At 38.1% G+C, this 20,400-nt stretch overlaps 1 protein-coding gene across 1 annotated transcript in view; it reads right to left on the bottom strand.

The window, feature by feature from the left end:
• Window positions 1–20,400, bottom strand: part of LOC134718336 (uncharacterized) — a 184,466-nt gene that overhangs the window by 13,588 nt on the left and 150,478 nt on the right. The window contains exon 3 of the mRNA XM_063580831.1: window positions 259–334. Coding sequence (XP_063436901.1) covers window positions 259–334 — 76 coding nt within the window. The remainder of the gene's footprint in view (window positions 1–258; window positions 335–20,400) is intronic.

The following is a 20,400-nucleotide window of genomic DNA, read 5'->3' as shown; positions in this document are numbered from 1 at the left end:
TGAGAGGAACTAGTAAGAATGATTATCCAAAATATATTCAGCACGTTGAGGAAAGAATAAATTAGATGATAATGATTTGAAAGTTAATTTGATCAGTAATCAATCAATCTTCATCAATAGCCTATTTCACTTTTCCCATCAATTTGCTGGGTTTTTTCATTATAACATTATAAGCAGATATCAATGTTTCTGTATATTAGAAACAGGTAATTATAAATCATTTCAGTGGTATCTGAATAATTAACATTAGATGATTACCTTCAACTACTGGTCCTGCAGGTTCCTGTAAATGGGTGTCAGGAGTTACTTCTGGGGATGTCTTTGACATGACAGTCTACAAAAAGGTAAAAAAAATCCTTATTTAAGAGCAATCACTCCTACATGTATGAAGAGTGACAGTCTACTATAAACTATAGAGACAAAATTTGACTTTTAAATAGATCTTGCCTTGCTGATCATTTGTGTGATTTAAAGTGTTTATTTATCTATTATAATTTAAATCATATAAGGCATAACGGAAAAAAAAATGTTTCTCTCTAAATATCATAGTTTTCATGATAATAGGCACAAATGAAACAAAATGGTAAAATTTGTCATTTATGGGCAATAACTCCTATAAGAATATGTCTAACAGTTTTGATGTATATGAACAATTGGTAGAGCTCATCATTCTGAACATTTTTGTTCCTTTCAGATTTTCTCTATTTATTACATTTCAAAAAATAATAGACAAAACTTGCATTTTACCCCTATGTTCTATTTTTAGCCATGTCGGCCAATTTGGTTGGTAGGCGAGGTCATCGGACACATTTTTAAACTATATATCCTAATGATGATTGTGGCCAATTTTGGTTAAATTTGGTCCAGTAGTTTTAGAGTAGAAGATTTTTGTAAAAGTTAACGATGACGGACGACGACAACGACGGACCACAGACGACGGATGCCAAGTGATGAGAAAAGCTCACTCGGCTTTTTAGGCCAGGTGAGCTAAAAAATCAATTGTTTTCTGATTTTTGTGATTCACAGTTTCTTGCTTTAAAAGTGTCAGACCACCAATTCAAAATCCCTACCTATTCCAACAAATTTTTCATTTTTCAATTGTCACAGCTTTCTTAATTTTTTACCTAAGCATAACTTCATACAAAGCAGGTATATCCTAAAATGTACATGTATCACCTTTCTATCTGCCAATTTTTAATCCAGGTTTAATGTTTTTCACTTGTAGTAAAATACCAACGGTCAGAAGGTAACTATTAAACATAGCCCCTGATTTTTCTGGAAATCTTAAATAAATATAGTATGGAGCGCATCAATCCTAAATTTTTAATGCAAACTCATGAGCAAGTAAATTATGTTTAACAAGAGTGTACACGCTGAAATGTCTCGCCTTCTTTACTAATCATTGATATTATGTTGATAGTCCTAAATATAAAGCTTTATTACAACTGTCACAAAAACTTAACATTAACCAAGAAAACTAAACATCAACCAATGAACCACGAAAATGAGGTCAAGGTCAGATGAACCATGCCAGGCAGGCGTTTACAGCTATCAATTCTTTCATACAACAAATATAATTCACATATTGCTATAGTTTAAGAAAAACAGACCAAAACACAAAAAACTTAACACTGAGCAATGAACCGTGAAATTAGGTCAAGGTCAAATAAAACCTGTGCGACTGACATACAGATCATAAAATAGTTCCATACACCAAATATAGTTGACCTATTGCATATAGTATTAGAAAAAAAAGTCAAAAAACTAAAAAAACATGAAAATGAGATCAAGGTCAGATGACACCTGCCAGCTAGACATGTCACCTTACAATCATTCCATACACCAAATAAAGTAGACCTATTGCATACAGTATAAGAAAAACAGACAAAAAAACACAAAAACTTAACTATAACCACTGAACCATGAAAATGCGGTCAAGGTCAGATGGCACCTGCCAGTTGGACATGGACACCTTACAGTCTATTCATACACCGAATATACTAGACCTATTGCTTATAGTATCTGAGATATGGACTTGACCACCAAAACTTTGTTGCGAATAGTACGCAATTATAAAGACATTGGACTTTTATTTGACACTGTTTATGTAATGCAGTCTTCACGCTGAGTGGCAGCCCAGGCAGCACAGGCTTGTAAAATTGCTCTTGGGCCTGTAAAAATCATATCTACAGGCCAACATAATCTTACTAAAAAAAATTTAAAAATTTAGTTCCGAGCCTGTAGATTTAACAGTTAATCGAGAAGGCTGGTAATATTACATTGTTATTTTAATTATAGTAAATGAATCATGCTAGAATATTCTAGATGGATAGTGAAAGTAATTGTGTATATTTATGTTTAAGAAAGTGTTGGCAAATTCCGGAATTTACCCTGTTACTAAAAATAGATTATTTATCATTTCTCTAGTTAATTATAGTTTGTTCTAGATTTAGAATGTTCTTATGATTTTAGTATATAAGTTAAGGGTTTTTATGGATAATTTTCATTGTAAAAATAGTAGTAACAGAAGTATAGAAGTATTATCAGTTGAACTAGAAAGAAAAAGACGGATTATTCTAATGTGGTATTTATTAACTGTACATACTGGTAAATAACTGTTAGTTATTTGATTAAAGATATTAAAGGATTCCGTGTTAGTCTGATTTCGCCACAAACTTAACCTTGTTCACTGATCCATGAAATGAGGTCGAGGCCAGGTGAAAACTGTCTAACGGGCATGAGGACCTTGCAAGGGATGCATATACCAAATATAGTTATCCTATTACGTATAATAAGAGAGAAAAAAGCATTACAAAAAGTCTTAACTTTTTTCAAGAAGTCACTGAACCATGAAAAAGAGGTCAAGGACATTTGACATGTGACTGACTGAAACTTTGTAACATGAGGCCTCCATATACAAAGTATGAAGCATCCAGGTCTTCCACCTTCTAAAATATAAAGCTTTAGAGAAGTTAGCTAACGCCACCGCCACCGCCTGGATCACTATCCATATGTCGAGCTTTCTGCGACAAAAGTCGCAGGCTCGACAAAAATGGTTTAAATTACACTTTCACTAAAAGTTTCATTTCTGCAAATTTTTGTGGTTAGTATAAGTAAAAAATGACATCAAAAGCACTATATATTTTTTAGGGAAGGACTACTTTAATATAGAACTTTACATTATAAATTGGAGTGAGTGAATTGGTGGTCTGACATCTTTAATGCCATATCTCATACTGCTTATTTAATGATGATTTGATTGATTTGTTTTGTATGTAATTAAAAAAGGTTGTGCAGGACAGTTAATGTTACTGAGTTTACTAATTTCATAGAGGTTTTATCTATGTAGGTGGCTTTGTCTCCCCGCTACATACTGAAAGGTTTAAAATCTATACACAGGTTGACAGCATACTTAATATTTTGTAAAGATGTGCTTTTTCTTTTAATATATGATTATAACATATTTGCATAAACATGTAAATCACCTTTCCGCACAGAGGTATGCATTATATATACATAAAAGGAGATGATGTGATGTATATACCTAGGAGATACCAAGTTGATGACACATCAAAGGAGATGATGTGATGTATATACCTAGGAGATACCAAGCTGATGACACATAAAAGGAGATGATGTGATGTATATACCTAGGAAATAGCGAGCTGATGACACATACAAGGACATGACGTGATGTATATACCTAGGAGATACCACGCTGATGACACATATAAGGAGATGATGTGATGTGTATACCTAGGAGATAGCAAGCTGATGACACATGCAAGGAGATGATGTGATGTACATACCTAGGAGATAGCAAGCTGATGACACATACAAGGAGATGATGTGATGTATATACCTAGGAGATACCACGCTGATGACACATATAAGGAGATGATGTGATGTATATACCTAGGAGATACCAAGCTGATGACACATACAAGGTGATGATGTGATGTATATACCTAGGAGATAGCGAGCTGATGACACATATAAGGAGATGATGTGATGTGTATACCTAGGAGATAGCAAGCTGATGACATATACAAGGACATGATGTGATGTATATACCTAGGAGATACCACGCTGATGACACATAAAAGGAGATGACGTGATGTATATACCTAGGAGATACCACACTGATGACACATAAAAGGAGATGATGTGATGTATATACCTAGGAGATACCACACTGATGACACATAAAAGGAGATGATGTGATGTATATACCTAGGAGATAGCAAGCTGATGACACATATAAGGAGATGATGTGATGTGTATACCTAGGAGATAGCAAGCTGATGACATATACAAGGACATGATGTGATGTATATACCTAGGATACCACACTGATGACACATAAAAGGAGATAGATGTGATGTATATACCTAGGAGATACCACACTGATGACACATATAAGGAGATGATGTGATGTGTATACCTAGGAGACAGCAAGCTGATGACACATACAAGGAGATGATGTGATGTATATACCTAGGAGATACCACACTGATGACACATAAAAGGAGATGATGTGATGTATATACCTAGGAGATACCACGCTGATGACACATATAAGGAGATGATGTGATGTGTATACCTAGGAGATACCAAGCTGATGACATATACAAGGAGATGATGTGATGTATATACCTAGGAGATACCACGCTGATGACACATATAAGGAGATGATGTGATGTGTATACCTAGGAGATAGCAAGCTGATGACATATACAAGGACATGATGTGATGTATATACCTAGGAGATACCACGCTGATGACACATAAAAGGAGATGACGTGATGTATATACCTAGGAGATACCACACTGATGACACATAAAAGGAGATGATGTGATGTATATACCTAGGAGATACCACACTGATGACACATAAAAGGAGATGATGTGATGTATATACCTAGGAGATAGCAAGCTGATGACACATACAAGGACATGATGTGATGTATATACCTAGGAGATAGCAAGCTGATGACACATACAAGGACATGATGTGATGTATATACCTAGGAGATACCACGCTGATGACACATATAAGGAGATGATGTGATGTGTATACCTAGGAGATAGCAAGCTGATGACACATACAAGGACATGATGTGATGTATATACCTAGGAGATAGCAAGCTGATGACACATACAAGGACATGATGTAATGTATATACCTAGGAGATACCACACTGATGACACATATAAGGAGATGATGTGATGTGTATACCTAGGAGATAGCAAGCTGATGACACATACAAGGACATGATGTGATGTGTATACCTAGGAGATAGCAAGCTGATGACACATACAAGGACATGATGTGATGTATATACCTAGGAGATGGCAAGCTGATGACACATACAAGGACATGATGTGATGTATATACCTAGGAGACAGCAAGTTAATGACACATAAAAGGACATGATGTGATGTATATACCTAGGAGATACCAAGCTGATGACACATACAAGGAGATGATGTGATGTATATACCTAGGAGATACCAAGCTGATGACACATAAAAGGAGATGATGTGATGTATATACCTAGGAGATACCACGCTGATGACACATATAAGGAGATGATGTGATGTATAAACCTAGGAGATACCAAGCTGATGACACATAAAAGGACATGATGTGATGTATATACCTAGGAGACAGCAAGCTGATGACACATGCAAGGAGATGATGTGATGTATATACCTAGGAGATACCACGCTGATGACACATATAAGGAGATGATATGATGTGTATACCTAGGAGATAGCAAGCTGATGACATATACAAGGACATGATGTGATGTATATACCTAGGAGATACCACACTGATGACACATAAAAGGAGATGATGTGATGTATATACCTAGGAGATAGCAAGCTGATGACACATATAAGGAGATGATGTGATGTGTATACCTAGGAGATAGCAAGCTGATGACATATACAAGGACATGATGTGATGTATATACCTAGCAGATACCACACTGATGACACATAAAAGGAGATGATGTGATGTATATACCTAGGAGATAGCAAGCTGATGACACATATAAGGAGATGATGTGATGTGTATACCTAGGAGATAGCAAGCTGATGACATATACAAGGACATGATGTGATGTATATACCTAGGAGATACCAAGCTGATGACACATAAAAGGAGATGATGTGATGTATATACCTAGGAGATACCACACTGATGACACATATAAGGAGATGATGTGATGTGTATACCTAGGAGATAGCAAGCTGATGACATATACAAGGACATGATGTGATGTATATACCTAGGAGATACCACACTGATGACACATAAAAGGAGATGATGTGATGTATATACCTAGGAGATACCACACTGATGACACATATAAGGAGATGATGTGATATGTATACCTAGGATATAGCAAGCTGATGACACATATAAGGAGATGATGTGATGTGTATACCTAGGAGATACCACGCTGATGACACATATAAGGAGATGATGTGATGTGTATACCTAGGAGACAGCAAGCTGATGACATATACAAGGAGATGATGTGACGTATATACCTAGGAGACAGCAAGCTGATGACACATACAAGGAGATGATGTGATGTATATACCTAGGAGATACCAAGCTGATGACACATAAAAGGAGATGATGTGATGTATATACCTAGGAGATACCACGCTGATGACACATATAAGGAGATGATGTGATGTGTATACCTAGGAGATACCAAGCTGATGACATATACAAGGAGATGATGTGATGTATATACCTAGGAGATACCACGCTGATGACACATATAAGGAGATGATGTGATGTGTATACCTAGGAGATAGCAAGCTGATGACACATACAAGGACATGATGTGATGTATATACCTAGGAGATAGCAAGCTGATGACACATACAAGGACATGATGTGATGTATATACCTAGGAGATACCACGCTGATGACACATATAAGGAGATGATGTGATGTGTATACCTAGGAGATACCAAGCTGATGACATATACAAGGAGATGATGTGATGTATATACCTAGGAGATACCACGCTGATGACACATATAAGGAGATGATGTGATGTGTATACCTAGGAGATAGCAAGCTGATGACACATACAAGGACCTGATGTGATGTATATACCTAGGAGATAGCAAGCTGATGACACATACAAGGACATGCTGTGATGTATATACCTAGGAGATACCACGCTGATGACACATATAAGGAGATGATGTGATGTGTATACCTAGGAAATAGCAAGCTGATGACACATACAAGGACATGATGTGATGTATATACCTAGGAGATAGCAAGCTGATGACACATAAAAGGACATGATGTGATGTATATACCTAGGAGATACCACACTGATGACACATAACAGGAGATGATGTGATGTATATATCTAGGAGATAGCAAGCTGATGACACATACAAGGACATGATGTGATGTATATACCTAGGAGATACCACACTGATGACACATAAAAGGAGATGATGTGATGTATATACCTAGGAGATACCAAGCTGATGACATATACAAGGAGATGATGTGATGTATATACCTAGGAGATACCACGCTGATGACACATATAAAGAGATGATGTGATGTGTATACCTAGGAGATACCAAGCTTTGACACATACAAGGACATGATGTGATGTATATACCTAGGAGATACCAAGCTGATGACACATACAAGGACATGATGTGATGTATATACCTAGGAGATAGCGAGCTGATGACACATAAAAGGAGAAGATGTGATGTATATACCTAGGAGATACCACGCTGATGACACATATAAGGAGATGATGTGATGTGTATACCTAGGAGATAGCAAGCTGATGACATATACAAGGACATGATGTGATGTGTATACCTAGGAGATACCACAATGATGACACATAAAAGGAGATGATGTGATGTATATACCTAGGAGACAGCAAGCTGATGACACATGCAAGGACATGATGTGATGTATATACCTAGGAGATACCACACTGATGACACACAAAAGGAGATGATGTGATGTATATATCTAGGAGATAGCAAGCTGATGACACATAAAAGGAGATGATGTGATGTATATACCTAGGAGATAGCAACCTGGTGACACATAAAAGGAGATGATGTGATGTATATACCTAGGAGATACCACACTGATGACACATAAAAGGAGATGATGTGATGTATATACCTAGGAGATACCACACTGATGACACATAAAAGGAGATGATGTGATGTATATACCTAGGAGATAGCAAGCTGATGACACATATAAGGAGATGATGTGATGTGTATACCTAGGAGATAGCAAGCTGATGACATATACAAGGACATGATGTGATGTATATACCTAGGATACCACACTGATGACACATAAAAGGAGATAGATGTGATGTATATACCTAGGAGATACCACACTGATGACACATATAAGGAGATGATGTGATGTGTATACCTAGGAGACAGCAAGCTGATGACACATACAAGGAGATGATGTGAAGTATATACCTAGGAGATACCACACTGATGACACATAAAAGGAGATGATGTGATGTATATACCTAGGAGATACCACGCTGATGACACATATAAGGAGATGATGTGATGTGTATACCTAGGAGATACCAAGCTGATGACATATACAAGGAGATGATGTGATGTATATACCTAGGAGATACCACGCTGATGACACATATAAGGAGATGATGTGATGTGTATACCTAGGAGATAGCAAGCTGATGACACATACAAGGACATGATGTGATGTATATACCTAGGAGATACCAAGCTGATGACACATACAAGGACATGATGTGATGTATATACCTAGGAGATACCACGCTGATGACACATATAAGGAGATGATGTGATGTGTATACCTAGGAGATAGCAAGCTGATGACACATACAAGGACATGATGTGATGTATATACCTAGGAGATAGCAAGCTGATGACACATACAAGGACATGATGTAATGTATATACCTAGGAGATACCACACTGATGACACATATAAGGAGATGATGTGATGTGTATACCTAGGAGATAGCAAGCTGATGACACATACAAGGACATGATGTGATGTGTATACCTAGGAGATAGCAAGCTGATGACACATACAAGGACATGATGTGATGTATATACCTAGGAGATGGCAAGCTGATGACACATACAAGGACATGATGTGATGTATATACCTAGGAGACAGCAAGTTAATGACACATAAAAGGACATGATGTGATGTATATACCTAGGAGATACCAAGCTGATGACACATACAAGGAGATGATGTGATGTATATACCTAGGAGATACCAAGCTGATGACACATAAAAGGAGATGATGTGATGTATATACCTAGGAGATACCACGCTGATGACACATATAAGGAGATGATGTGATGTATAAACCTAGGAGATACCATGCTGATGACACATAAAAGGACATGATGTGATGTATATACCTAGGAGACAGCAAGCTGATGACACATATAAGGAGATGATATGATGTGTATACCTAGGAGATAGCAAGCTGATGACATATACAAGGACATGATGTGATGTATATACCTAGGAGATACCACACTGATGACACATAAAAGGAGATGATGTGATGTATATACCTAGGAGATAGCAAGCTGATGACACATATAAAGAGATGATGTGATGTGTATACCTAGGAGATAGCAAGCTGATGACATATACAAGGACATGATGTGATGTATATACCTAGGAGATACCACACTGATGACACATAAAAGGAGATGATGTGATGTATATACCTAGGAGATAGCAAGCTGATGACACATATAAGGAGATGATGTGATGTGTATACCTAGGAGATAGCAAGCTGATGACATATACAAGGACATGATGTGATGTATATACCTAGGAGATACCAAGCTGATGACACATAAAAGGAGATGATGTGATGTATATACCTAGGAGATACCACACTGATGACACATATAAGGAGATGATGTGATGTGTATACCTAGGAGACAGCAAGCTGATGACACATACAAGGACATGATGTGATGTGTATACCTAGGAGATACCACACTGATGACACATAAAAGGAGATGATGTGATGTATATACTTAGGAGATACCACACTGATGACACATAAAAGGAGATGATGTGATGTATATACCTAGGAGATACCACACTGATGACACATATAAGGAGATGATGTGATGTGTATACCTAGGATATAGCAAGCTGATGACACATATAAGGAGATGATGTGATGTGTATACCTAGGAGATACCACGCTGATGACACATATAAGGAGATGATGTGATGTGTATACCTAGGAGATACCACACTGATGACACATATAAGGAGATGATGTGATGTGTATACCTAGGAGATACCACACTGATGACACATACAAGGACATGATGTGATGTGTATACCTAGGAGATACCACACTGATGACACATACAAGGACATGATGTGATGTACATACATAGGAGAAAGCAAGCTGATGACACATAAAAGGAGATGATGTGTTGTATATACCTAGGAGATAGCAAGCTGATGACATATACAAGGAGATGATGTGACGTATATACCTAGGAGACAGCAAGCAGATGACACATACAAGGAGATGATGTGATGTATATACCTAGGAGATACCACAATGATGACACATAAAAGGAGATGATGTGATGTATATACCTAGGAGATACCACGCTGATGACACATATAAGGAGATGATGTGATGTGTATACCTAGGAGATACCAAGCTGATGACATATACAAGGAGATGATGTGATGTATATACCTAGGAGATACCACGCTGATGACACATATAAGGAGATGATGTGATGTGTATACCTAGGAGATAGCAAGCTGATGACACATACAAGGACATGATGTGATGTATATACCTAGGAGATAGCAAGCTGATGACACATACAAGGACATGATGTGATGTATATACCTAGGAGATACCACGCTGATGACACATAGATGATGTGATGTGTATACCTAGGAGATACCAAGCTGATGACATATACAAGGAGATGATGTGATGTATATACCTAGGAGATACCACGCTGATGACACATATAAGGAGATGATGTGATGTGTATACCTAGGAGATAGCAAGCTGATGACACATACAAGGACCTGATGTGATGTATATACCTAGGAGATAGCAAGCTGATGACACATAAAAGGACATGATGTGATGTATATACCTAGGAGATACCACACTGATGACACATAACAGGAGATGATGTGATGTATATATCTAGGAGATAGCAAGCTGATGACACATACAAGGACATGATGTGATGTATATACCTAGGAGATACCACACTGATGACACATAAAAGGAGATGATGTGATGTATATATCTAGGAGATAGCAAGCTGATGACACATACAAGGACATGATGTGATGTATATACCTAGGAGATACCACACTGATGACACATAAAAGGAGATGATGTGATGTATATACCTAGGAGATACCAAGCTGATGACATATACAAGGAGATGATGTGATGTATATACCTAGGAGATACCACGCTGATGACACATATAAGGAGATGATGTGATGTGTATACCTAGGAGATACCAAGCTTTGACACATACAAGGACATGATGTGATGTATATACCTAGGAGATACCAAGCTGATGACACATACAAGGACATGATGTGATGTATATACCTAGGAGATAGCGAGCTGATGACACATAAAAGGAGAAGATGTGATGTATATACCTAGGAGATACCACGCTGATGACACATATAAGGAGATGATGTGATGTGTATACCTAGGAGATAGCAAGCTGATGACACATACAAGGACATGATGTGATGTATATACCTAGGAGATAGCAAGCTGATGACACATACAAGGACATGATGTAATGTATATACCTAGGAGATACCACACTGATGACACATATAAGGAGATGATGTGATGTGTATACCTAGGAGATAGCAAGCTGATGACACATACAAGGACATGATGTGATGTGTATACCTAGGAGATAGCAAGCTGATGACACATACAAGGACATGATGTGATGTATATACCTAGGAGATGGCAAGCTGATGACACATACAAGGACATGATGTGATGTATATACCTAGGAGACAGCAAGTTAATGACACATAAAAGGACATGATGTGATGTATATACCTAGGAGATACCAAGCTGATGACACATACAAGGAGATGATGTGATGTATATACCTAGGAGATACCAAGCTGATGACACATAAAAGGAGATGATGTGATGTATATACCTAGGAGATACCACGCTGATGACACATATAAGGAGATGATGTGATGTATAAACCTAGGAGATACCATGCTGATGACACATAAAAGGACATGATGTGATGTATATACCTAGGAGACAGCAAGCTGATGACACATATAAGGAGATGATATGATGTGTATACCTAGGAGATAGCAAGCTGATGACATATACAAGGACATGATGTGATGTATATACCTAGGAGATACCACACTGATGACACATAAAAGGAGATGATGTGATGTATATACCTAGGAGATAGCAAGCTGATGACACATATAAAGAGATGATGTGATGTGTATACCTAGGAGATAGCAAGCTGATGACATATACAAGGACATGATGTGATGTATATACCTAGGAGATACCACACTGATGACACATAAAAGGAGATGATGTGATGTATATACCTAGGAGATAGCAAGCTGATGACACATATAAGGAGATGATGTGATGTGTATACCTAGGAGATAGCAAGCTGATGACATATACAAGGACATGATGTGATGTATATACCTAGGAGATACCAAGCTGATGACACATAAAAGGAGATGATGTGATGTATATACCTAGGAGATACCACACTGATGACACATATAAGGAGATGATGTGATGTGTATACCTAGGAGACAGCAAGCTGATGACACATACAAGGACATGATGTGATGTGTATACCTAGGAGATACCACACTGATGACACATAAAAGGAGATGATGTGATGTATATACCTAGGAGATACCACACTGATGACACATAAAAGGAGATGATGTGATGTATATACCTAGGAGATACCACACTGATGACACATAAAAGGAGATGATGTGATGTGTATACCTAGGATATAGCAAGCTGATGACACATATAAGGAGATGATGTGATGTGTATACCTAGGAGATACCACGCTGATGACACATATAAGGAGATGATGTGATGTGTATACCTAGGAGATACCACACTGATGACACATATAAGGAGATGATGTGATGTGTATACCTAGGAGATACCACACTGATGACACATACAAGGACATGATGTGATGTGTATACCTAGGAGATACCACACTGATGACACATACAAGGACATGATGTGATGTACATACATAGGAGAAAGCAAGCTGATGACACATAAAAGGAGATGATGTGTTGTATATACCTAGGAGATAGCAAGCTGATGACATATACAAGGAGATGATGTGACGTATATACCTAGGAGACAGCAAGCTGATGACACATACAAGGAGATGATGTGATGTATATACCTAGGAGATACCACAATGATGACACATAAAAGGAGATGATGTGATGTATATACCTAGGAGATACCACGCTGATGACACATATAAGGAGATGATGTGATGTGTATACCTAGGAGATACCAAGCTGATGACATATACAAGGAGATGATGTGATGTATATACCTAGGAGATACCACGCTGATGACACATATAAGGAGATGATGTGATGTGTATACCTAGGAGATAGCAAGCTGATGACACATACAAGGACATGATGTGATGTATATACCTAGGAGATAGCAAGCTGATGACACATACAAGGACATGATGTGATGTATATACCTAGGAGATACCACGCTGATGACACATATAAGGAGATGATGTGATGTGTATACCTAGGAGATACCACGCTGATGACACATATAAGGAGATGATGTGATGTGTATACCTAGGAGATAGCAAGCTGATGACACATACAAGGACCTGATGTGATGTATATACCTAGGAGATAGCAAGCTGATGACACATACAAGGACATGATGTGATGTATATACCTAGGAGATACCACGCTGATGACACATATAAGGAGATGATGTGATGTGTATACCTAGGAAATAGCAAGCTGATGACACATACAAGGACATGATGTGATGTATATACCTAGGAGATAGCAAGCTGATGACACATAAAAGGACATGATGTGATGTATATACCTAGGAGATACCACACTGATGACACATAACAGGAGATGATGTGATGTATATATCTAGGAGATAGCAAGCTGATGACACATACAAGGACATGATGTGATGTATATACCTAGGAGATACCACACTGATGACACATAAAAGGAGATGATGTGATGTATATACCTAGGAGATACCAAGCTGATGACATATACAAGGAGATGATGTGATGTATATACCTAGGAGATACCACGCTGATGACACATATAAGGAGATGATGTGATGTGTATACCTAGGAGATACCAAGCTTTGACACATACAAGGACATGATGTGATGTATATACCTAGGAGATACCAAGCTGATGACACATACAAGGACATGATGTGATGTATATACCTAGGAGATAGCGAGCTGATGACACATAAAAGGAGAAGATGTGATGTATATACCTAGGAGATACCACGCTGATGACACATATAAGGAGATGATGTGATGTGTATACCTAGGAGATAGCAAGCTGATGACATATACAAGGACATGATGTGCTGTGTATACCTAGGAGATACCACACTGATGACACATAAAAGGAGATGATGTGATGTATATACCTAGGAGACAGCAAGCTGATGACACATGCAAGGACATGATGTGATGTATATACCTAGGAGATACCACACTGATGACACATAAAAGGAGATGATGTGATGTATATACCTAGGAGATAGCAAGCTGATGACACATACAAGGACATGATGTGATGTATATACCTAGGAGATACCACACTGATGACACACAAAAGGAGATGATGTGATGTATATACCTAGGAGACAGCAAGCTGATGACACATGCAAGGACATGATGTGATGTATATACCTAGGAGATACCACACTGATGACACACAAAAGGAGATGATGTGATGTATATACCTAGGAGATAGCAAGCTGATGACACATAAAAGGAGATGATGTGATGTATATACCTAGGAGATAGCAAGCTGGTGACACATAAAAGGAGATGATGTGATGTATATACCTAGGAGATACCACACTGATGACACATACAAGGAGATGATGTGATGTATATACCTAGGAGATACCACGCTGATGACACATATAAGGAGATGATGTGATGTATATACCTAGGAGATACCACACTGATGACACATAAAAGGAGATGATGTGATGTATATACCTAGGAGATACCACGCTGATGACACATATAAGGAGATGATGTGATGTGTATATCTAGGAGATAGCAAGCTGATGACACATACAAGGACATGATGTGATGTATATACCTAGGAGATACCACACTGATGACACATAAAATGAGATGATGTGATGTATATACCTAAGAGATAGCAAACTGACGACACATAAAAGGAGAAGATGTGATGTATATATACCTAGGAGATAGCAAGCTGGTGACACATAAAAGGAGATGATGTGATGTATATACCTAGGAGATACCACACTGATGACACATAAAAGGAGATGATGTGATGTATATACCTAGGAGATACCAAGCTGATGACACATACAAGGACATGATGTGATGTATATACCTAGGAGATACCACACTGATGACACATATAAGGAGATGATGTGATGTGTATACCTAGGAGATACCACACTGATGACACATAAAAGGAGATGATGTGATGTATATACCTAGGAGATACCAAGCTGATGACACATACAAGGACATGATGTGATGTATATACCTAGGAGATACCACGCTGATGACACATATAAGGAGATGATGTGATGTGTATACCTAGGAGATACCAAGCTGATGACATATACAAGGAGATGATGTGATGTATATACCTAGGAGATACCACGCTGATGACACATATAAGGAGATGATGTGATGTGTATACCTAGGAGATAGCAAGCTGATGACACATACAAGGACATGATGTGATGTATATACCTAGGAGATAGCAAGCTGATGACACATACAAGGACATGATGTGATGTATATACCTAGGAGATACCACGCTGATGACACATATAAGGAGATGATGTGATGTGTATACCTAGGAGATACCAAGCTGATGACATATACAAGGAGATGATGTGATGTATATACCTAGGAGATACCACGCTGATGACACATATAAGGAGATGATGTGATGTGTATACCTAGGAGATAGCAAGCTGATGACACATACAAGGACCTGATGTGATGTATATACCTAGGAGATAGCAAGCTGATGACACATACAAGGACATGCTGTGATGTATATACCTAGGAGATACCACGCTGATGACACATATAAGGAGATGATGTGATGTGTATACCTAGGAAATAGCAAGCTGATGACACATACAAGGACATGATGTGATGTATATACCTAGGAGATAGCAAGCTGATGACACATAAAAGGACATGATGTGATGTATATACCTAGGAGATACCACACTGATGACACATAACAGGAGATGATGTGATGTATATATCTAGGAGATAGCAAGCTGATGACACATACAAGGACATGATGTGATGTATATACCTAGGAGATACCACACTGATGACACATAAAAGGAGATGATGTGATGTATATACCTAGGAGATACCAAGCTGATGACATATACAAGGAGATGATGTGATGTATATACCTAGGAGATACCACGCTGATGACACATATAAAGAGATGATGTGATGTGTATACCTAGGAGATACCAAGCTTTGACACATACAAGGACATGATGTGATGTATATACCTAGGAGATACCAAGCTGATGACACATACAAGGACATGATGTGATGTATATACCTAGGAGATAGCGAGCTGATGACACATAAAAGGAGAAGATGTGATGTATATACCTAGGAGATACCACGCTGATGACACATATAAGGAGATGATGTGATGTGTATACCTAGGAGATAGCAAGCTGATGACATATACAAGGACATGATGTGATGTGTATACCTAGGAGATACCACAATGATGACACATAAAAGGAGATGATGTGATGTATATACCTAGGAGACAGCAAGCTGATGACACATGCAAGGACATGATGTGATGTATATACCTAGGAGATACCACACTGATGACACACAAAAGGAGATGATGTGATGTATATATCTAGGAGATAGCAAGCTGATGACACATAAAAGGAGATGATGTGATGTATATACCTAGGAGATAGCAAGCTGGTGACACATAAAAGGAGATGATGTGATGTATATACCTAGGAGATACCACACTGATGACACATAAAAGGAGATGATGTGATGTATATACCTAGGAGATACCACACTGATGACACATAAAAGGAGATGATGTGATGTATATACCTAGGAGATAGCAAGCTGATGACACATATAAGGAGATGATGTGATGTGTATACCTAGGAGATAGCAAGCTGATGACATATACAAGGACATGATGTGATGTATATACCTAGGATACCACACTGATGACACATAAAAGGAGATAGATGTGATGTATATACCTAGGAGATACCACACTGATGACACATATAAGGAGATGATGTGATGTGTATACCTAGGAGACAGCAAGCTGATGACACATACAAGGAGATGATGTGAAGTATATACCTAGGAGATACCACACTGATGACACATAAAAGGAGATGATGTGATGTATATACCTAGGAGATACCACGCTGATGACACATATAAGGAGATGATGTGATGTGTATACCTAGGAGATACCAAGCTGATGACATATACAAGGAGATGATGTGATGTATATACCTAGGAGATACCACGCTGATGACACATATAAGGAGATGATGTGATGTGTATACCTAGGAGATAGCAAGCTGATGACACATACAAGGACATGATGTGATGTATATACCTAGGAGATACCAAGCTGATGACACATACAAGGACATGATGTGATGTATATACCTAGGAGATACCACGCTGATGACACATATAAGGAGATGATGTGATGTGTATACCTAGGAGATAGCAAGCTGATGACACATACAAGGACATGATGTGATGTATATACCTAGGAGATAGCAAGCTGATGACACATACAAGGACATGATGTAATGTATATACCTAGGAGATACCACACTGATGACACATATAAGGAGATGATGTGATGTGTATACCTAGGAGATAGCAAGCTGATGACACATACAAGGACATGATGTGATGTGTATACCTAGGAGATAGCAAGCTGATGACACATACAAGGACATGATGTGATGTATATACCTAGGAGATGGCAAGCTGATGACACATACAAGGACATGATGTGATGTATATACCTAGGAGACAGCAAGTTAATGACACATAAAAGGACATGATGTGATGTATATACCTAGGAGATACCAAGCTGATGACACATACAAGGAGATGATGTGATGTATATACCTAGGAGATACCAAGCTGATGACACATAAAAGGAGATGATGTGATGTATATACCTAGGAGATACCACGCTGATGACACATATAAGGAGATGATGTGATGTATAAACCTAGGAGATACCATGCTGATGACACATAAAAGGACATGATGTGATGTATATACCTAGGAGACAGCAAGCTGATGACACATATAAGGAGATGATATGATGTGTATACCTAGGAGATAGCAAGCTGATGACATATACAAGGACATGATGTGATGTATATACCTAGGAGATACCACACTGATGACACATAAAAGGAGATGATGTGATGTATATACCTAGGAGATAGCAAGCTGATGACACATATAAAGAGATGATGTGATGTGTATACCTAGGAGATAGCAAGCTGATGACATATACAAGGACATGATGTGATGTATATACCTAGGAGATACCACACTGATGACACATAAAAGGAGATGATGTGATGTATATACCTAGGAGATAGCAAGCTGATGACACATATAAGGAGATGATGTGATGTGTATACCTAGGAGATAGCAAGCTGATGACATATACAAGGACATGATGTGATGTATATACCTAGGAGATACCAAGCTGATGACACATAAAAGGAGATGATGTGATGTATATACCTAGGAGATACCACACTGATGACACATATAAGGAGATGATGTGATGTGTATACCTAGGAGACAGCAAGCTGATGACACATACAAGGACATGATGTGATGTGTATACCTAGGAGATACCACACTGATGACACATAAAAGGAGATGATGTGATGTATATACTTAGGAGATACCACACTGATGACACATAAAAGGAGATGATGTGATGTATATACCTAGGAGATACCACACTGATGACACATATAAGGAGATGATGTGATGTGTATACCTAGGATATAGCAAGCTGATGACACATATAAGGAGATGATGTGATGTGTATACCTAGGAGATACCACGCTGATGACACATATAAGGAGATGATGTGATGTGTATACCTAGGAGATACCACACTGATGACACATATAAGGAGATGATGTGATGTGTATACCTAGGAGATACCACACTGATGACACATACAAGGACATGATGTGATGTGTATACCTAGGAGATACCACACTGATGACACATACAAGGACATGATGTGATGTACATACATAGGAGAAAGCAAGCTGATGACACATAAAAGGAGATGATGTGTTGTATATACCTAGGAGATAGCAAGCTGATGACATATACAAGGAGATGATGTGACGTATATACCTAGGAGACAGCAAGCAGATGACACATACAAGGAGATGATGTGATGTATATACCTAGGAGATACCACAATGATGACACATAAAAGGAGATGATGTGATGTATATACCTAGGAGATACCACGCTGATGACACATATAAGGAGATGATGTGATGTGTATACCTAGGAGATACCAAGCTGATGACATATACAAGGAGATGATGTGATGTATATACCTAGGAGATACCACGCTGATGACACATATAAGGAGATGATGTGATGTGTATACCTAGGAGATAGCAAGCTGATGACACATACAAGGACATGATGTGATGTATATACCTAGGAGATAGCAAGCTGATGACACATACAAGGACATGATGTGATGTATATACCTAGGAGATACCACGCTGATGACACATAGATGATGTGATGTGTATACCTAGGAGATACCAAGCTGATGACATATACAAGGAGATGATGTGATGTATATACCTAGGAGATACCACGCTGATGACACATATAAGGAGATGATGTGATGTGTATACCTAGGAGATAGCAAGCTGA

The sequence above is a fragment of the Mytilus trossulus genome, chromosome 5 (assembly GCF_036588685.1).
Source record: "Mytilus trossulus isolate FHL-02 chromosome 5, PNRI_Mtr1.1.1.hap1, whole genome shotgun sequence".
Taxonomy (NCBI): domain Eukaryota; kingdom Metazoa; phylum Mollusca; class Bivalvia; order Mytilida; family Mytilidae; genus Mytilus; species Mytilus trossulus.
This window is presented reverse-complemented; position numbering and strand designations above follow the sequence as displayed.